The sequence below is a fragment of the Nannobrachium achirus genome (genome assembly GCF_963921795.1).
Source record: "Nannobrachium achirus genome assembly, chromosome: 6".
Lineage (NCBI taxonomy): Eukaryota > Metazoa > Chordata > Actinopteri > Myctophiformes > Myctophidae > Nannobrachium > Nannobrachium achirus.
The window spans coordinates 74,694,321-74,716,033 of NC_137815.1; the positions used below are offsets into that span (position 1 = coordinate 74,694,321).

The window sequence follows — 21,713 nt, forward strand, 5'->3', positions numbered from 1 at the left end:
AACCACACCTCCGAAATGTCAAACTGTCAAAGCACTTATTAACCCATTTAGGCCTAGGATTATTGAATGCTTTAACTGTTGAAAAATAGCAGATATAGATATACAAGCTCACGTGCCGCGCTGCGAGCTTGTAGATCTGCTATTTTTGAAAAGTTGTGAAAATGTGTGAACATTTTTGAATATATGTATTTTTAAAGCGAACGTTTGTAACTCAATTTTTGCTTCTGGGTGGTCCTTGGAACTATAATATTTTGAGATATGAATATTTTTTTACAGGGGTCCTTCACACGAAAAGGTTTGAGAACCTCTGACATAGTAGTCTCTCAAGAACAGACTAACTGAGCTGCTCTTTGACGATGGCTGGCCAGATTGCTGACATTATAGAAACAGGGGTTTTCAAAAAAAAAAACCTTAGAAGGATTCAAAAGACACTTATAGAATCGGGTAAAACAAATCTAATTTTCACGATATTTCAAAAATAGCAGATCTACAAGCTCACAGCGCAGCACTCGGTGCCGCACTATGAGCTTGTATATCTGCTATTTTTCATTAGTTAAAGCAGTCAATAATCCTAGGCCTACTCAGTAGTAAGCCGATCAAGAGAAACTACAGCAGAACCACCGATTATTTTCTTAATTTGGATTATTCTAATAGAGAAGTACAAGTTTGTATTTATTTATAAATCAACGAATGGAAGTCACCAAGTCTCAGCTTGAGGTTGTTGCCTGCATGCCTTAACCCATTCAGAACGGGTACACATTTTGTGTATCATTATTTTATGCTTTAACTATTGAAAAATAGCAGATATACAAGCTCACAGCGCGGCACCGAGTGCCGCGCTGCAAGCTTGTAGATCTGCTATTTTTGAAAAATCGTGAAAATTAGAATTTTGACCCGATTCTATAAGTGTCTTTTGAATCCTTCTAAGGTTTTTGGAAAAACCTATGTTTCTATGTCAGCAATCTGGCCAGCCATCGTCAAAGAAAAGGTCATTTTCACTTAACTGGAGCTCAGTTAGTCTGTTCTTGAGAGACTACTATGTCAGTGGTTCTCAAACCTTTTCATGTGAAGGACCCCCAAAATGATATGTATTTGGCCACGGACCCCCATCTCAAAATATCTAGTTCCAGGGACCCCCCAGAAGCAAAATTTTAGTTACAAACGTTCGCTTTGAAAATGCATATATTCAAAGATTTGTGCACATTTTCACGACTTTTTCAAAAATAGCAGATCTACAAGCTCGCAGCGCGGCACTCGGTGCCACGCTGTGAGCTTGTATATCTGCTATTTTTCAACAGTTAAAGCAGTCAATAATTCTAGGCCTAAATGGGTTAAAAAAAAACACATAAGGTGGTCTTGGTAGGAGGCGTTTTGATAGGAGAAGAAGCTTCATTTATGATTTATGACGGTGTCACTAGCCAAACATTTTGTCAAGTGACACCGCCATGCGATGGAAGTTTGATATGATAATTTCTTTAAGGTCCCAAGCTTTTAAAGGTCTTGTTGTTGCAGCTTGTTGTTTCATCCGTCCGTCTCTCAGAGCGGCCAGACGCCTCAGACCCTAACCCTGACCGGCCAGACGACGTCGCAGCTCAAATCCTCCAAACAGCAGGGCAGCGTTTATGTCAGGCTGTGAGGGGGGGGGGGGGGGGGGGGGGGGGGAGAAGGAGGGTAAAGGGTTAAAATGTACTCATGTTTTAACCATCACAACAGAAAATGTAAGATCTACAAATGAAGCCTGTTATTATTACAGGGTTCCCACACATTTTTACCAATTCATTTCCAAAACTTCTCCAGAATATTTAACCCAATTTCCAGGACTATATAACAATAATTCAGCTCAATAGCAAGTCGCTTACTCCTATGCACAGTGCCCAAAGACAGGTAGTGTATGCCAGTGGTTCTCAACCTTTTCAGGCCGTGACCCCCACAATAATCATATTTTAACTGGGGACCCCCCCCCCCCCTGACGAGCACTAAGAGTTGAGGAATATTTGTATAACACGGTTCTATTGTGAAAATAGCAGATCTACATGCTCACAACATGTGAGCATGTAGATCTGCTATTTTCACAATTTCTGCCTCTAATATTTGACAATTTGGACAATGTTGAATTTGTCATTTCAGAGGTATTAACAAAATCAATAACCAAAGACAATGCATAGCTATTTTTTTCCAGGACCCTTGATCAATTCCAAAACTTTTCCAGTACTGGAAAAATATGTTTTTTAATTTCAAAATATTTCCAGGAATTTCATGACTGTGGGAAACCTGTTATTATTATTATTATTATACAACAGAAAATGATGTACACTCAAATCCACAGTTTGATCAGCAGTGATGAAAGGCGTCGCCTACTCACATGTTTTACTAAGTATCAACACCGCAATGCAGATATACTCCGTTACAAGTAGAAGTACCGTATTCAAAATGTACTTGAGTAAAAGTACAAAATTAAAAATGTATGAAAAAAATATTTTCAAAATAGCCAAATCTACAAGCTCACAATGCGTTTCATCCTGACATGATGATGTCATGATGATGGAGTAGAAGTTAAAAGTTGTAAATACTGAAGAAAGCAAAAATACCTCAGAATTGCGTTCAAGTACAGAACATGTACTTGGTTGCATTCTGGTGTTCAGATTTCTCAGGGGTTAAAAGCCAAAACAAATACCAAGACTGAATTTATTTTTTCATACCTTGTCCCAATATGTGATGTCTGAAACGTGACGCGTGCAACAATATCTGGGGTGTTTACCTGAAGATCTGAACTGCCTGTGTGTGTGTGTGTGTGTGTGTGTGTGTGTGTGTGTGTGTGTGTGTGTGTGTGTGTGTGTGTGTGTGTGTGTGTGTGTGTGAATCCATGCTTCATTTTATAGAAGTATCTTCTGAAGTTCAGTTGTATTCTATGCTAGTCTGGACAATTTAAATACTCTGATCTTGAAATTATAACTGCTGTTTAGTTTGGAGATCACATGACTAGCATGTTGACCACCTTGTCATTCACATCGCAGCCATCGCTACACCTCCCCTTATTTATTTATGTTTTGAGGATCTGCACTGGTCTCAGAAACAGACCCTATGGATCTGCACTGGTCTCAGAAACAGACCCTATGGAATCTATGGATCTGCACTGGTCTCAGAAACAGACCCTATGGAATCTATGGATCTGCACTGGTCTCAGAAACAGACCCTATGGAATCTATGGACCTGCACTGGTCTCAGAAACAGACCCTATGGAATCTATGGATCTGCACTGGTCTCAGAAACAGACCCTATGGATCTGCACTGGTCTCAGAAACAGACCCTATGGATCTGCACTGGTCTCAGAAACAGACCCTATGGATCTGCACTGGTCTCAGAAACAGACCCTATGGATCTGCACTGGTCTCAGAAACAGACCCTATGGAATCTATGGATCTGCACTGGTCTCAGAAACAGACCCTATGGAATCTATGGATCTGCACTGGTCTCAGAAACAGACCCTATGGAATCTATGGATCTGCACTGGTCTCAGAAACAGACCCTATGGAATCTATGGATCTGCACTGGTCTCAGAAACAGACCCTATGGAATCTATGGATCTGCACTGGTCTCAGAAACAGACCCTATGGATCTGCACTGCTCTCAGAAACAGACCCTATGGATCTGCACTGGTCTCAGAAACAGACCCTATGGATCTGCACTGGTCTCAGAAAAAGAGCCTATGGATCTGCACTGGTCTCAGAAACAGACCCTATGGATCTGCACTGGTCTCAGAAACAGACCCTATGGAATCTATGGATCTGCACTGGTCTCAGAAACAGACCCTATGGAATCTATGGATCTGCACTGGTCTCAGAAACAGACCCTATGGAATCTATGGATCTGCACTGGTCTCAGAAACAGACCCTATGGAATCTATGGATCTGCACTGGTCTCAGAAACAGACCCTATGGAATCTATGGATCTGCACTGGTCTCAGAAACAGACCCTATGGAATCCCCAGGACTGAGAACTTTAACCCATTCAGGCCTAGAATTATTGAATGCTTTAACCAGTGAAAATAGCAGATATACAAGCTCACAGCGCAGCACTGCGAGCTTTGTATATCTGCTATTTTTGAAAACGTCATGAAAATGTGGGCAAATCTTTGAATATATGTATTTTCTTTTTCTTTTTTAAATTTTGCTTCTGGGTGGTCCCTGGAACTAGATATTTTGAGATGGGGGTCTGTGGCCAAATAACTATCATTTTGGGGGTCCTTCACATGAAAATGTTTGAGAACCACTGACATAGTAGTCTCTCAAGAACAGACTAACTGAGCTCCAGTTGAGTGAAAAGGACCTTTTCTTTGACGATGGCTGGCCAGATTGCTGATCTACAAGCAGATCTACAAGCTCGCGGTGCCGCGCTGTGAGCTTGTAGATCTGCTATTTTTCAAGAGTTAAAGCACATAATAATGATACACAACAATGTGTACCCCTTCTAAATGGGTTAGCCCCTGATTTCTACGGTATAAGAGGGGCACGTAGGGTTTGTACTTGTCAATCAGAGAGTCTCTCATGGTGGTGTAGGGTTTGTACCTGTCAATCAGAGAGTCTCTCATGGTCGTAGCGATGGCAGAAGGCTGTGCGTCGTCACTCAGCTTGAAGACGCTCTCGATGACGGACAGCTCAGTGCTGGTGGTGTCCAGACCGCAGAACGCACACCAGTCGTTGACCACCAGGCCCGCTGCGATGACCTCACTTCCTCTGTTCACTGTACCAGCCTATCAGAGGAGAGGAACACATTCTGTTCACTGTACCAGCCTATCAGAGGAGAGGAACACATTCTGTTCACTGTACCAGCCTATCAGAGGAGAGGAACACATTCTGTTCACTGTACCAGCCTATCAGAGGAGAGGAACACATTCTGTTCACTGTACCAGCCTATCAGAGGAGAGGAACACATTCTGTTCACTGTACCAGCCTATCAGAGGAGAGGAACACATTCTGTTCACTGTACCAGCCTATCAGGGAAGAGGAACACATTCTGTTCACTGTACCAGCCTATCAGAGGAGAGGAACACATTCTGTTCACTGTACCAGCCTATCAGAGGAGAGGAACACATTCTGTTCACTGTACCAGCCTATCAGAGGAGAGGAACACATTCTGTTCACTGTACCGGCCTATCAGAGGAGAGGAACACATATACCATGTAGGGTTGGAGGCGGTAACCGCCGTACCGCCGTACCGCGGTATACCGAGGTCTACCGCGGTGTCATTGTGCTTACCGCGGTAAAAAAAAAAAAAAAGGTCTATTTTTTATTGGAAAACAAGCGAGTTTTAAAACGGGGGAGAAGCGAGGACCGCATGCGCTCCATGCCGCTCTGCTCTGGGCCGTGTACCACACGTTGGAAGCCACATACGTCACCTGCACACAGTGCACAGCCAGGGCAGTAGAGTACGGAGCACAACTCTATGACGGAGCAGCATAAACTTTCTCTGTAATCCACTCGACACAAGGATGTTAATGGGGCTTTTAAGCCGTGACATCATTTTGTAGGCAGAGGAGAATCTGCCCCCAGAGCATTTTCTGTCCCTCGCTATTTTCAACAGATCCGAGACAAAAATAACAACTAAAGTATAATTCTAACACTTTCCTTTCAACAACAAAGAGAAGAAAAATGTGTAAATAGTAAAAATAGTAAAAAGATTCACGGAAACTGGGGGCAGAAATTCTCCTCTGCCTACAAAATGATGTCATACTTAACAGCCCCATACATACCTTGTGTTGTGGCATATCTTTTTTTATTCATACGGATTACTGGCGGAGCGCGGGCCGCGTGGACTAAAACCGAAAATGAAACTATTTTACTTTTTCCACCGCGTCGCACGTTGTGCCCCGTGCGTCGGCGATTTTATAACCTTTTCTGTCAAGTCTTGTAACTAAAACCTGTATATAGCAGCACTCAATCGCTGCGATTTGAGAGTTGAGACATGACGTGAGTTTACAGAATCACTGTACACGATCTGACTACCCTTCCTCTTCTGGTTTGTTCACACTGCTGTTTGTGTCTGAAAAGCCCAAGTAGCTAGCCTACGTTACTATGGTAACCCGACAGATCTAAAAGCTCAGAACGCGTCGCGGATGCGATGTGTTGTGAGCTTGTAGATCTGCTCCTTTGAAAGCCAGACCCGCTGTGCTGTACGGAGAAGTATAACTCGGGCAGTCAGGCTGTGTCTCCTCTCCACTGTGGAGAGGCGACTTTTGGGAAGATGATTGCAATATTTTGGCTTATCGCCGAACCTTAATTAATAGATACGGGGGTGCGGTAATTACCGCAGTACCGGCGGTAAATGGGAAGACGGTAATCGCGGTAACAAAATGTCCATAACGCCCCAGGCCTAATACCATGATGACCTCACTTCCTCTGTTCACTGTACCAGCCTATCAGGGAAGAGGAACACATTCTGTTCACTGTACCAGCCTATCAGAGGAGAGGAACACGTATACCATGATGACCTCACTTCCTCTGTTCACTGTACCGGCCTATCAGGGAAGAGGAACACATATACCATGATGACATCACTTCCTCTGTTCACTGTACCGGCCTATCAGGGAAGAGGAACACATTCTGTTCACTGTACCAGCCTATCAGAGGAGAGGAACACATTCTGTTCACTGTACCAGCCTATCAGAGGAGAGGAACACATTCTGTTCACTGTACCGGCCTATCAGGGAAGAGGAACACATTCTGTTCACTGTACCAGCCTATCAGAGGAGAGGAACACATTCTGTTCACTGTACCAGCCTATCAGGGAAGAGGAACACATTCTGTTCACTGTACCAGCCTATCAGAGGAGAGGAACACATTCTGTTCACTGTACCAGCCTATCAGAGGAGAGGAACACATTCTGTTCACTGTACCAGCCTATCAGGGAAGAGGAACACATTCTGTTCACTGTACCAGCCTATCAGGGAAGAGGAACACATTCTGTTCACTGTACCAGCCTATCAGAGGAGAGGAACACATTCTGTTCACTGTACCGGCCTATCAGGGAAGGGGAACCACTTTCAAAACTGCCGTTCATATGTTGTGCTAGGCCTGCCACAATCCTATTTAAAGGAGTAGTTCACCCCCAAAATGACTTTTTTCCTATTGATTAGTCATGCCATGGAGACTAGAGTTCAATAATAATTTTAGTTTGTTGTCGCATTCCTAAGACAAAAGTGTGATAACAATAAATGTACGAGTAAATTTAACCCCATTGATTCCGGATGGGGACCCGTTTCGAAACGGGTCCCCATCCGGAATCAATGGGGTTAAATTTACTCGAATCAAATTTTGGTCTTAGGAATGTGACAAAAAACTAAAATTACTATTGAACTCTACTCTCCATGGCGTGACAATCAATAGGAAAAAAGTCATTTGGGGGGGGGGGGGGGGGGGGGGGACTACTCCTTTAAGTCTCTGTCGAGTGGAAACCTCATATGTTCCAAAACTGTTACTTTTCCAGATTCAAAATCGAAAATTAGCAATGGTAGCACATCTATCTATCAATGGTAGCACATCTATCTATCAATGGTAGCACATCTATCTATCAATGGTAGCACATCTATCCATCAATGGTAGTACATCTATCTATCAATGGTAGCACATCTATCTATCAATGGTAGCACATCTATCTATCAATGGTAGCACATCTATCTATCAATGGTAGCACATCTATCTATCAATGGTAGCACATCTATCTATCAATGGTAGCACATCTATCTATCAATGGTAGCACATCTATCTATCAATGGTAGCACATCTATCTATCAATGGTAGCACATCTATCTATCAATGGTAGCACATCTATCTATCAATGGTAGCACATCTATCTATCAATGGTAGCACATCTATCTATCAATGGTAGCACATCTATCTATCAATGGTAGCACATCTATCTATCAATGGTAGCACATCTATCCATCAATGGTAGTACATCTATCTATCAATGGTAGCACATCTATCTATCAATGGTAGCACATCTATCTATCAATGGTAGCACATCTATCTATCAATGGTAGCACATCTATCTATCAATGGTAGCACATCTATCTATCAATGGTAGCACATCTATCTATCAATGGTAGCACATCTATCTATCAATGGTAGCACATCTATCTATCAATGGTAGCACATCTATCTATCAATGGTAGCACATCTATCTATCAATGGTAGCACATCTATCTATCAATGGTAGCACATCTATCTATCAATGGTAGCACATCTATCTATCAATGGTAGCACATCTATCTATCAATGGTAGCACATCTATCTATCAATGGTAGCACATCTATCTATCAATGGTAGCACATCTATCTATCAATGGTAGCACATCTATCTTAGGGTTGTATTCAATTAATCGATACGGCAATATCCGTTGTATTCCTTGCCAATAATCATATGGATACAGAGGCTACCATATCCATACGGCAGGAAATGCTGTGTGTTATGTGGCTTAAAAAACTAAAAAACAAACATCAGCATCAGTTTCGATATTAACATTTCCCAGAGGGTTGGTGGGCTGGCCAGGGACAACGTCTCTTCTTTCTCTGACACGCTACATGTAAAACACACACAAATGTAAAACACACTACATGTAAAACACACACACATGTAAAACACACTACATGTAAAACACACACACACACACACAGACAGCCAGCACAGGACAGGACACTGAATCCATGCTGTTAAGGCCCCCACATTGTGGAACAGTGTAAAACAGAACTCAGGCTAACAACATCCCTTTTTAAAACCCACTTCTACAGAATGGCCTTTTGTTTTTTATCCCCCTTTAGACATATTGTATTGTTCTGCTGCCTGAAATTGTAACTGTCGTTTTATTTTTACTTTAACTTAAGTTTTATTGTGTTGTTTTTATTATTGCATTTCTGCTGTTTGATTACTGCTTGTTTTTGATTGTTCAAGCACTTTGTAAGATTGTTTAAAAAAGTGCTACACAAATAAAGTTGTATAATTATGGTCACTCACCACCAGGGGGACTTGGAGCAGTGATGAGAGCTCATCCTGGTCTTCTATGGAGGTCTTGGGGTGGACCAGACCTCCCTGGTTGGAGAAGGCGCAGTAGGAACCCACCAGAACCTGTTCTGCTACCGTCTGACGGAAAACCTCCACCTTCAGGGTGTCTGACAGGATCTCCTCTGTTTCCTGGACAGACAGAGAGAGAGAGAGAGAGAGAGAGAGAGAGGGAGGGAGGGAGGGAGGGAGGGAGGGAGAGAGAGAGAGAGAGAGAGAGAGAGAGAGAGAGAGCATGGGTTAAGGCAAAATAAAATCTTATGACCGAGTCTGATTATGTGATTTGTGAAACAGCATGACAGGAGTATTAGGAGCTCATGTACCCTGTCCAGGTTATTAGTATATTATTATATTATATTATTATATAGTATATTATATATATTATTAGTATTAGGAGGTCATTACCCTGTCCAGGTTATTAGTATTATTAGTATATTATTATATTATATTATTATTATTATATAGTATATTATATATATTATTAGTATTAGGAGCTCATGTACCCTGTCCAGGTTATTAGTATTATTAGTATATTATTATATTATATTATTATTATTATATAGTATATTATATATATTATTAGTATTAGGAGCTCATGTACCCTGTCCAGGTTATTAGTATTATTAGTATATTATTATATTATATTATTATTATTATATAGTATATTATATATATTATTAGTATTAGGAGCTCATGTACCCTGTCCAGGTTATTAGTATTATTAGTATATTATTATATTATATTATTATTATTATATAGTATATTATATATATTATTAGTATTAGGAGGTCATTACCCTGTCCAGGTCAGGGTGAACCAGCACTAGATAGTCGTTACAGGACACCACGTTGCCCAGAGCAGACAGCCTCTCCTCTACTCTCTGGATGTTAGGGTTAGGGTTTAGGTTTAGGGTTTAGGTTTAGGGTTAGGTTTAGGGTTAGGGTTTAGGTTTAGGGTTAGTATTAGGAGGTCATTACCCTGTCCAGGTCAGGGTGAACCAGCGCTACATAGTCGTTACAGGACACCACGTTGCCCAGAGCAGACAACCTCTCCTCTACTCTCTGGATCTTTACGGTGTCGGGCAGGCAGTTCCTGATGTGTTGGAGCTCCTGGTCCGTGGTGGTGGAGGGGACCAGCAGACCGTGGCGGTTTCCTGGAGAGAGGACAGCATTTACATTACCATCACATCTTTACCCTGGAGAGACCACAGCATTTACATTAGAGGTGGTTTCCTGGAGAGAGGACAGCATTTACATTAGAGGCGGTTTCCTGGAGAGACCACACATACAGGGTTAGTTCCTGATGTGTTATACAGCTATGTCACAGCTATGTTATATGATGTGTTATACAGCTATGTCACAGCTATGTTATATGATGTGTTATACAGCTATGTCACAGCTATGTTATATGATGTGTTATACAGCTATGTCACAGCTATGTTATATGATGTGTTATACAGCTATGTCACAGCTATGTTATATGATGTGTTATACAGCTATGTCACAGCTATGTTATATGATGTGTTATACAGCTATGTCACAGCTATGTTATATGATGTGTTATACAGCTATGTCACAGCTATGTTATATGATGTGTTATACAGCTATGTCACAGCTATGTTATATGATGTGTTGGAGCTCCTGGTCCGTGGTGGTGCTGGGGACCAGCAGACCGTGACGGTTTCCTGGAGAGACCACACATACAGGGTTCACACACATCTTTACCAATTCATTTACAAAACTTTTCCAGAATATTTAACCCCATTTCCAGGACTATATAACAATAATTCAGCTCAATAACAAGTGGCTTACTCCTATGCTCAATGCCCAAAAACAGGTAGTGTATTCCAGTGGTTCTCAAACTTTTCAGGCCGTGACCCCCGAAATAATCATATTTTAACTGGGGACCCCTCCACCCTGACGAGCACTAAGATTTGAGGAATTTTGTATAACACGGTTTTATTGTGAAAATAGCCGATCTACAAGCTCACAATGCCTCGCGTTGCGAGGCGTTGTGAGCATGTAGATCGGCTATTTTCACAATTTCTGCCTCTAATGTTTGACAATTTGGTCAATGTTTAATTTGTCATTTCAGAGGTATTAACAAAATCAAAGAACAATGCATAGCTATTTTTTCCAGGACCTTTCAGGAAAAGAAAAAGGCCATTACTGCGTCAAGTCATCAACACATTATACAATAACAATGTTCAAACATCGGCCAAATTGTCAAATAATGTTCAAACATCGGCCAAATTGTCAAATAATATAAGAAAGAGGCAAACATTTTGAAAATAGCCAGTCTACAAGCTCAAAACGCCTGGCGTCAGTTCAGATAGGATTATTTTTGGGGGGGGGGGGGGGGGGGGGTCACGGCTTGAAAAGGTACAGAACCCCACTGTGCTAAAGTACTGAGTAAACTGTTGCATTGTCCTTTATTCAGGGTTTGTTCAGCCTGAGCTGATGACACGTGGGAGACATCACCCTTCAAGCCAGTCTGCCAGACATATAGCAGCCCAGTAGTCACTTTGAGTGGCAGTTGGGCCAAAAAGCAGTCCCCAAAAACAATATTTACTATTCCGTCCCAATCGGGATGAAACTCAAACGACTCAAACAAACTTCCCAGCGACCCGCTGGCTCGGCAGGCCTCGCGTGGCTCCAGTTCACTTGAGACGGCGTGCCTCCGTTGCGGACTAAAACTATCATCCCTCAGTGTATGCTTCAGTAGGGCTGTCACGATATGACATTTTACATGACGATTAATTGTCACTCAAATAATTGGCGATTAACGATTTAATTGTGTTTTTGTCGTTGATAATTACATTTCTGTTTGGCTTTTAGGCTTTGAAGTTTCACAGGGCAGACATGACACAGCCTATGCTTCAGTCATTCTCACCTACACACATCCTATGATCAGTGTATGCTTCTGTCTTTCCCTTGTCTCTCCCTCTCTCCTCTCTCTCTCTCTCATGGCTCTTTAGCCTATGTAAAGTGTCTTGAGATAACTTGTTATGATTTGACACTTTAAAAAAATTGAATTGAATACTCACCTACACACATCCGTCCTATGATCCTGCAGCCTGCGATGGAGGCGTGGACCACTGGGATGGTTTCTGACAGCTCCCCCTCAAACACACTGTCAACACAACACAGGTAGCATGTTAGGGTGCATTCACTTCACTGTCAACAACACAACACAGGTAGCATGTTAGGGTGCATTCACTTCAAAGACACTCACGGCAAGAGTAAAACAAAATGTAAACAATGAAATAGTGGCAGGTTAGGGTCAGGGTTAGGGTCACAGCTGCTGTAAACAGTTGAAGATGCTCAGAAACAAAGCATAGAATGAATTAAATACTACATGAGAAACGATTCCGACAAGCAGTGAACAATACATCACTAAACGATACATCACGATTTCAGCCATCAATTGTACGATCCGTATCGATCAATCTTAGCATCCCTACTAGAGACGATTCCGTCTGTACAGTAAGTTTAGAAAAAGACTCAATGAATCGTCTTCCTGAGTCCATAGTCGTAGTTAATAACAATATATCACACATAGTCGTAGTTAATAACAATATATCACACATAGTCGTAGTTAATAACAATATATCACACATAGTCGTAGTTAATAACAATATATCACACGATCACAGATTAAGGATTTCAATCAGAATGTCCACCACCACAGAATGGAATATATTTGTAAATCATGCTGGCAGCAACTCTTGTCTTGTGAGCTTCCAGTGAGTTAGGGTTAGGGTTAACCCTAACTCTAACTCTTGTCTTGTGAGCTTCCAGTGAGTTAGGGTTAGGGTTAACCCTAACCCTAACTCTTGTCTTGTGAGCTACCAGTGAGTTAGGGTTAGGGTTAACCCTAACTCTTGTCTTGTGAGCTACCAGTGGGAGAAAGAACTCTTGTCTTGTGAGCTTCCAGTGGGAGAAAGAACTCTTGTCTTGTGAGCTTCCAGTGAGTTAGGGTTAGGGTTAACCCTAACCCTAACTCTTGTCTTGTGAGCTTCCAGTGAGTTAGGGTTAGGGTTAACCCTAACCCTAACTCTTGTCTTGTGAGCTACCAGTGAGTTAGGGTTAGGGTTAACCCTAACCCTAACTCTTGTCTTGTGAGCTACCAGTGAGTTAGGGTTAACCCTAACCCTAACTCTTGTCTTGTGAGCTACCAGTGAGTTAGGGTTAGGGTTAACCCTAACCCTAACTCTTGTCTTGTGAGCTTCCAGTGAGTTAGGGTTAGGGTTAACCCTAACCCTAACTCTTGTCTTGTGAGCTTCCAGTGAGTTAGGGTTAGGGTTAACCCTAACCCTAACTCTTGTCTTGTGAGCTACCAGTGAGTTAGGGTTAGGGTTAACCCTAACCCTAACTCTTGTCTTGTGAGCTTCCAGTGAGTTAGGGTTAGGGTTAACCCTAACCCTAACTCTTGTCTTGTGAGCTTCCAGTGAGTTAGGGTTAGGGTTAACCCTAACCCTAACTCTTGTCTTGTGAGCTTCCAGTGAGTTAGGGTTAGGGTTAACCCTAACCCTAACTCTTGTCTTGTGAGCTACCAGTGAGTTAGGGTTAGGGTTAACCCTAACCCTAACTCTTGTCTTGTGAGCTACCAGTGAGTTAGGGTTAGGGTTAACCCTAACCCTAACTCTTGTCTTGTGAGCTACCAGTGAGTTAGGGTTAGGGTTAACCCTAACCCTAACTCTTGTCTTGTGAGCTACCAGTGAGTTAGGGTTAGGGTTAACCCTAACCCTAACTCTTGTCTTGTGAGCTTCCAGTGAGTTAGGGTTAGGGTTAACCCTAACCCTAACTCTTGTCTTGTGAGCTACCAGTGAGTTAGGGTTAGGGTTAACCCTAACCCTAACTCTTGTCTTGTGAGCTACCAGTGAGTTAGGGTTAGGGTTAACCCTAACCCTAACTCTTGTCTTGTGAGCTACCAGTGAGTTAGGGTTAGGGTTAACCCTAACCCTAACTCTTGTCTTGTGAGCTACCAGTGAGTTAGGGTTAGGGTTAACCCTAACCCTAACTCTTGTCTTGTGAGCTTCCAGTGAGTTAGAGTTAGGGTTAACCCTAACCCTAACTCTTGTCTTGTGAGCTACCAGTGAGTTAGGGTTAGGGTTAACCCTAACCCTAACTCTTGTCTTGTGAGCTACCAGTGGGAGAAAGAACTCTTGTCTTGTGAGCTACCAGTGGGAGAAAGAACTCTTGTCTTGTGAGCTACCAGTGAGTTAGGGTTAGGGTTAGGGTTAACCCTAACCCTAACTCTTGTCTTGTGAGCTTCCAGTGAGTTAGGGTTAGGGTTAACCCTAACCCTAACTCTTGTCTTGTGAGCTACCAGTGAGTTAGGGTTAGGGTTAACCCTAACCCTAACTCTTGTCTTGTGAGCTACCAGTGAGTTAGGGTTAGGGTTAACCCTAACCCTAACTCTTGTCTTGTGAGCTTCCAGTGAGTTAGGGTTAGGGTTAACCCTAACCCTAACTCTTGTCTTGTGAGCTTCCAGTGAGTTAGGGTTAGGGTTAACCCTAACCCTAACTCTTGTCTTGTGAGCTACCAGTGAGTTAGGGTTAGGGTTAACCCTAACCCTAACTCTTGTCTTGTGAGCTACCAGTGAGTTAGGGTTAGGGTTAACCCTAACCCTAACTCTTATCTTGTGAGCTACCAGTGGGAGAAAGAACTCTTGTCTTGTGAGCTACCAGTGGGAGAAAGAACTCTTGTCTTGCGAGCTACCAGTGGGAGAAAGAACTCTTGTCTTGCGAGCTTCCAGTGGGAGAAAGAAAATCCACTTGACCACTTTGGCAATCTCCTCTCCTCATTGCTTGTCAGTAATGGCTGTATATATAATACAGTACTTTCATCTTAAAGTGGGATTCATCTGAAGCGGGATTAAGTACCCCACGGGGTGTTCTTTTACATTAATGGCTATCTTTAATGAAGATAGAGACTTTAATGAAGATAGAGACTTTAATGAAGATAGAGACTTTAATGAAGATAGAGATACAGTAGGTACAGGGCATCTCAATTGTTAAGGTGAAAGTTACCAGCACAGCAAAATCCAATCTCCACGCTTCACGGAACGCCTGACAGCTCAGAGACGCTGCCAACAACATTACTGACAGAGCAGCAGGAATAAGCTCAGCTAACCGGAGCTTAAAGGAGTAGTTCACCCCCAAAATGACTTTTTTTCTATTGATTACTCCTGCCATGGAGACTAAAGTTCAATAATATGTTTAGTTTTTTGTCACATTCCTAAGACAAAAATGTGGTAACAATAAATGTACCCCCATTCGTTCCGGATGGGGACCCATTTCGAAACGGGTCCCCATCCGGAATCAATGGGGGTAAATTTACTCGAATCAAATTTTTGTCTTAGGAATGTGACAAAAAACCAAAAATATTATTGAACTCTACTCTCCATGGCAGGAGTAATCAATAGAAAAAAAGTCATTTTGGGGGTGAACTACTCCTTTAAGAGCTGACCACGTTGATCAGAGTACACAAAGTTGTATATTCAGGCATTGCCGTCAAGTGTTGCGAGATGTATGATAATTATGTACACCAGGGGTTTTCAAAGTGGGTGACGGGGCACCCTGGGGTGTCGTGACGGCAGTTCAGGGGTGCCGCAAGATCATTATTTGGACACTTGAAAAAATATTTAGTATCATTTTAAGTACAAAGTTTTAAGTACAAAGTTATTTTCAGTCAGTTCTAACCAAAATGGCTGTTATCTCAACGTTTTCCTCACAACATAATCACTAAAATATTGTCACTGTCAGGCAGAAACCTCGTATCTCCAAGTTTCAAATGTGTACGTCTTTTGGTAAAGCAAAGCCCTGCTTCATCATACAAGACTGACACACAAAACTCACACAACGCCTCACGATGCGAGGCGTTGTGTGCTTGTAGATCTGCTGTTTTCACTAGTTTAGTACATATTTCAGATGATAAATACAAAACAAACGGTTTCCACCCGACAACGACGATATGCTATAAATATAAGGTGCTGGGAGTGAAAATTATAATGTAGGGGTGCCTCGGATTAAAACAAATAGTTATGGGGTGCCCTGAGACAAAAAAGTATGGGAACCCCTGATGTACACTATAATATTTTCACCACATAACAAAACTTTGCATGAGGTACAGTAGCTTTCCAGTCCAAGTCCTGGCTTTTATTACAGTCAGGTCCAGGTACAGTATGTGCTATTTTTGTGAAATGACATGTTTACACCTGTGATCCATCTTCCTCCACCCCTTACTGTGTATGACATGTTTACACCTGTGATCCATCTTACTGTGTATGACATGTTTACACCTATGATCTATCTTACTGTGTATGACATGTTTACACCTATGATCTATCTTACTGTGTATGACATGTTTACACCTATGATCTATCTTACTGTGTATGACATGTTTACACCTATGATCTATCTTACTGTGTATGACATGTTTACACCTATGATCTATCTTACTGTGTATGACATGTTTACACCTATGATCTATCTTACTCCACCCTTACTGTGTATGACATGTTTACACCTGTGATCCATCTTCCTCCACCCCTTACTGTGTATGACCATGTTTACACCTGTGATCCATCTTCCTCCACCACTTACTGTGTATGACCATGTTTACATGTTTACACCTGTGATGTATCTTCCTCCACCCTTACTGTGTATGACCATGTTTACATGTTTACACCTGTGATGTATCTTCCTCCACCCTTACTGTGTATGACCATGTTTACATGTTTACACCTGTGATGTATCTTCCTCCACCCTTACTGTGTATGACCATGTTTACATGTTTACACCGGTGATCCATCTTCCTCCACCACTTACTGTGTATGACCATGTTTACACCGGTGATCCATCTTCCTCCACCACTTACTGTGTATGACCATGTTTACACCGGTGATCCATCTTCCTCCACCTTTACTGTGTATGACCATGTTTGACAAATACGATACGCCTCCGGTAACGATACTTTAACATGTCCCACCTGGCAACCGTGTTTACAGTGAGCGGATGAGATATTGTGAGTGGATGTCATGGTATCATAGCTTGTGTTATCAATACTGCAGTGACGTCATTACGTGCGCGTCCCGCGTCTCTGACGCATTCACGTTGCCTAGAGACGCATTCACGTCATTGTCCTTGGGTCCCACGGACGCATTAAAATAATTTACCACGTCGCGAAAAAATACATATTTTAAAAAGTCCACAGACGCCACCATTGTTCATGGGTGAAGGCATGCTACGTTACCCTACGTTAACACAAATGAAATCCGCGTAGAAAGTCTTAAAACAGACGATAGAACTAACGACAGTGTGTGTTTTGAATCCATTTTATGCGCCGTTGCATGGTCACAGAATTCAATGGGTGCCTGAGTTTTAGCGTAGCACCGGGCCGCTCTCTGACCATAGTGGCACAGCGTGTCAGGTGATACACCAAAAAGGGTTCCCCCACAGAACGTGTTCCCCCACAGGCGCAGAAATGTGACGTCTCTACACTGCAGTTGATACGTTTAGCTATGCTAAAGCTACTGCCGGCTGCTCTTCTGAGGCAGAGAGTGAGGCTGGCAGAGGGTCATAAACTCATTAAGTCATAAAAAGACGTCTGATTTTCAAAGCGGAGAAACTAATTATCTGTGATTTACAACAGCCGTTATCCCGAGCGCTCCACGTTCTCATAGTATCACGTCGTGGTCTCTCCATACACAGTGGTGAGAAAAGTATACTCAAATGTTTTACTTAAGTAAAAGTATCTATACTGCAAGTAAAAGTCCGGAATTCAAAATGTACTTGGGTAAAAGTATAGGCTACACTTAGGACTAAAAGTAAAAGTACTCATTATGCACAATTATTCTGTATCACATGTTACCAAATAATATCCTTTGAAAATAGCCATGGCTGAAGTGGTTATGTAGGCTATACTTTTCAAAGTAACTAGTAAAGTCTTCAAATAATTGTAGTGGAATAAGTACAATATTTGCCTCTGAGATGTAGTGGAGTAGAAGTAAAAGTAATGAAAATTGGAAATACTCCAGTAAAGTAAAAGTACCTTAAATTGTACTTGTACGTACAGTACTTGAGAAAAGTACCTTTTTTATTACCCCAAGAAAAGAAAAAAAAATACCATTTTTGCACCAAAGTAATCAACAAGCTAAAACTAGCTATACTATCAAAAATGTCCAAACATTAGCCTAATTGTAAAATAATATAAGATAGAGGCAAACATTTTATAAATAGCCGATCTAAAAGCTCACAATGCAAAAAATAAATAAAATGGGGACCCAAATTGGGGACCCATAATTTTTTTCTGGGACTCATTCGAATGACCACCTGTGGGTCCCGGGACCCATTACTTTGAAAACCTATTAACATCACTGATACTGTAGCCTTCTGTTTATAGAGCAGGGATTTTGACATTATTCAGGGCAGGGACCCCAGGGGGTCCCCAGGGGGTCCCCAGCTAAATGAGTTAATATAGCATCACAATCACTTTTACCACTTTATCTGTTGGCTTTACAAAAACAGCAGATCTACAAGCTCACCGTGCCGCAAGCTGGTACAACTGCTATTTTTGAATAATATAAAATACTGTTTTTAGCATGAATATTCTTCTCTTCCAGGGACCCTGGGCTATGTAAAGCACCTTGGATAAAAGCGCTATCTAAATGCACCATTTACCATTTACCCTGGCAAAATGTTTTCAGATGGGGGTCTGCGGCCAAACACAGATCAATTTTGGGAGTCCTTGACATGATAACGTTAAGTGAAAACACACTAAGGCCCCCACCTGTGGAGGTTTAAGACCAATGATTATTATAAAGACTAAACTAATCCAAAAGTGACCAATTCATTCATTCACCTGTAGAAGTTCTCAGAGCCTCCTATGGCCACCAGACAGTAGGTGTTGGTGAGCTTGGCAAAGCATCCGATCTCATTGTTCTTCTCAAACGCAGCTCGAACCGCCATGATGAAGATGATGATGAGGAGGATGAATCTGCAGCAGTGAATTTAATGTTTTGATCCTGAAATGAGAAGAAGAGAAAGCTGGGTCTACACTCCATCTCCAGACGGTGTGTCGCTTGCCAAAAAGAACAAATCTACAAGCAAACACACTTAACTCATTCGTAGTTTACGGCCGAGGAGCCCTATTTTAGTTCCGCTTCGATAAAAAAAAATGTTTTACTTTTTATTAAAGCTTATTAAATCTTCGGGTTCCTCGGGCATGGCAGGGAAGGGGTACAAAGGGGTATTTTTTTGGCAGAGGTTGAGTTAAGACTGTCACAAATATGACATAATGTGCACGATTATCTTTTATTTGAGATCACCACAATTATTTAACATAATGGTCATAACTGTCATATAACTGTCATATAACTGTCATCTAACTGTCATCTAACTGTCATCTAATTGTCATATAACTGTCATATAACTGTCATATAACTGTCATATAACTGTCATATAACTGTCTCCATGGTGAGAAACGTTTTAAGAAATAGAGGATCTTCACAACACAATCACAGCACAACATGCTGTGAGCTTGTAGATTGGCTGTAGTTTATTGTAAAATACACTTATTAAATATGTCAGTCATATCATATGTCAGACATTTTATAGATTTTTTACATTTGCAAAACTATGATACTAAGTAAAAGTCAGACTCAATCAAATGCATTTAGTAGTGATCCATCATGCAAGGCTAGGAATTCATGTTTACCTCCCATTTTGGGAAGAATTTAGGAAGAAACCATTGATTTTACATCTTTCAATCAAATATGTTGTGTGACACCTAATCGTCAAGTAGCTGTGGGTTCCTTTAGTTCAGGGGTCTTCAACGCTTTCAGGCCAAGGACCCCTTAGTTGAGAGAGAGATGAAGCAGGGACCCCTTAGTCAAGATAGAGATGAAGCAGGGACCCCCACAACCCATACATATACCATATAGTCTAGTCAGTGTATTTTGGATTCATGTCAATTTGTGTTCTCAGATATTTAACCACTTGAACCGTCAATACTTAATAAACTTTCACTCTATTTTTCCCCTCTACACCAAACCTCTTTGCAAAAAAATAGCAGATCTACAAGCTCACAGCGCCTTGCAGCGTGTTATAAAGCAGTGGTTCTCAACCTGTGGGTCGGGACCACCAGAGGGGTCCCCAAATTATTTTTTTGGGGGTCCCCAGATGTTTAGCTAAATGTTGACATTGTTTTCTCACTCAACAGTAAACAGACCAACGTACAGTATAACACATGGTATCTGCAGGTGACAATTTAAGGACTTTAACGTTTTTAGATTGAGTACCTGTGGTCCAACATATTGATCAAGTTGCCAAATATTAGAGTCAGCAATTGTGAAAATAGCAGATCTACATGCTCACAACGTCTCACGTTGCTTGAGGCGTTGTGAGCATGTAGATCTGCTATTTTCACAATGGAACAGATCAGCATGTAGATCTGCTATTTTCAATGGAACAGATCAGCATGTAGATCTGCTATTTTCAATGGAACAGATCAGCATGTAGATCTGCTATTTTCACAATGGAACAGATCAGCATGAAGATCTGCTATTTTCAATGGAACAGATCAGCATGTAGATCTGCTATTTTCAATGGAACAGATCAGCATGTAGATCTGCTATTTTCAATGGAACAGATCAGCATGTAGATCTGCTATTTTCACAATGGAACAGATCAGCATGAAGATCTGCTATTTTCAATGGAACAGATCAGCATGTAGATCTGCTATTTTCACAATGGAACAGATCAGCATGAAGATCTGCTATTTTCAATGGAACAGATCAGCATGAAGATCTGCTATTTTCAATGGAACAGATCAGCATGAAGATCTGCTATTTTCAATGGAACAGATCAGCATGTAGATCTGCTATTTTCAATGGAACAGATCAGCATGTAGATCTGCTATTTTCAATGGAACAGATCAGCATGTAGATCTGCTATTTTCAATGGAACAGATCAAGTCAAACTAAAATTTATGTAATCCCAACTTCTACAATTCCAAGTGTTTGTGAAGTGTGGGGGGTCCACAATTCAAATGTGGGTCACACACATAGAGTTATAATAAGAAGGTCACACAGCCTGAGAAGGTTGAGGACCCCTGTGTTATAAAGAAGGCTATTAAAGAAGCATTGGTTCATTCAGTGACTGCAACTACCGGGTTGGTTTAGCGTAGCTTTTACTAAGACTTCCACCACAGTTTAGTTTATCAGACATTCTTCCATCCAAACGGACACCAGGAGACGTTAGGAGGTTAACATAGAGATTATAATGTAACAATACTCAGTACAATGTTTAAGTTTACCTGAAGAAGGACAGAAGTTGCTTGTTTATCGTCGCGGCCCTCTTCAGTCCAGTCAGTCTTCAGTCCAGTCCTTCACATGCGTGCTGCTGCTTACTCACGTGTTCACTTCCGCATCGACGTCATGACGCAGTCATGGATTATGACCAATGACCACCCACGCCACGCCACGCCATGTCAAATAGGATCCCATCCCCCAGACGGCCGCGACGCTCCGATTGGCTAGTTGGGTTGTCATAGGAGACAGTGTGCTTGTGCGTGTGCGCGTGCGTGTGGTCCCCAAGTCCCCCCTCCCTTTCTCTATATATATTTTTTCACATGAATGATCAGTTTGATCACAAGT

The 21,713-nt window shown here is 41.7% G+C and overlaps 1 protein-coding gene across 2 annotated transcripts; it reads right to left on the reverse strand.

Annotated features, from left to right (window-relative positions):
• Positions 1-1,497: 1,497 nt before the first annotated feature.
• eif6 (eukaryotic translation initiation factor 6) lies at positions 1,498-21,463 on the reverse strand. Of its 2 annotated transcripts, XM_080727543.1 has the most exons (8): positions 21,374-21,463; positions 18,920-19,082; positions 12,100-12,185; positions 10,031-10,206; positions 9,009-9,185; positions 6,550-6,576; positions 4,566-4,723; positions 1,498-1,630 (listed from the first exon to the last, which is right to left on the reverse strand). In XM_080727543.1, exons 2-8 carry the CDS (start codon positions 19,024-19,026, stop codon positions 1,621-1,623), a joined length of 741 nt encoding a protein of 246 aa, XP_080583669.1. In that variant the 5' UTR covers positions 19,027-19,082; positions 21,374-21,463; the 3' UTR covers positions 1,498-1,620. The 2 variants fall into 2 exon arrangements, with proteins under 2 accessions (XP_080583669.1, XP_080583668.1); XM_080727542.1 differs by lacking the exon at positions 6,550-6,576 and having other exon boundaries at positions 4,566-4,750.
• Between the last annotated feature and the right edge of the window lie 250 nt (positions 21,464-21,713).

Excerpts from the sequence above, each read along its gene's own strand:
- eif6 (XM_080727542.1), bottom strand. The coding sequence starts at position 19,026 with ATGGCGGTTCGAGCTGCGTTTGAGAAGAACAATGAGATCGGATGCTTT. Across the intron at positions 12,186-18,919 it reads GGCTCTGAGAACTTCTACAG|TGTGTTTGAGGGGGAGCTGT; the intron begins GTGAATGAATGA and ends TTGTGTTGACAG. Across the intron at positions 10,207-12,099 it reads CATAGGACGGATGTGTGTAG|GAAACCGCCACGGTCTGCTG; the intron begins GTGAGTATTCAA and ends TCCTCTCTCCAG.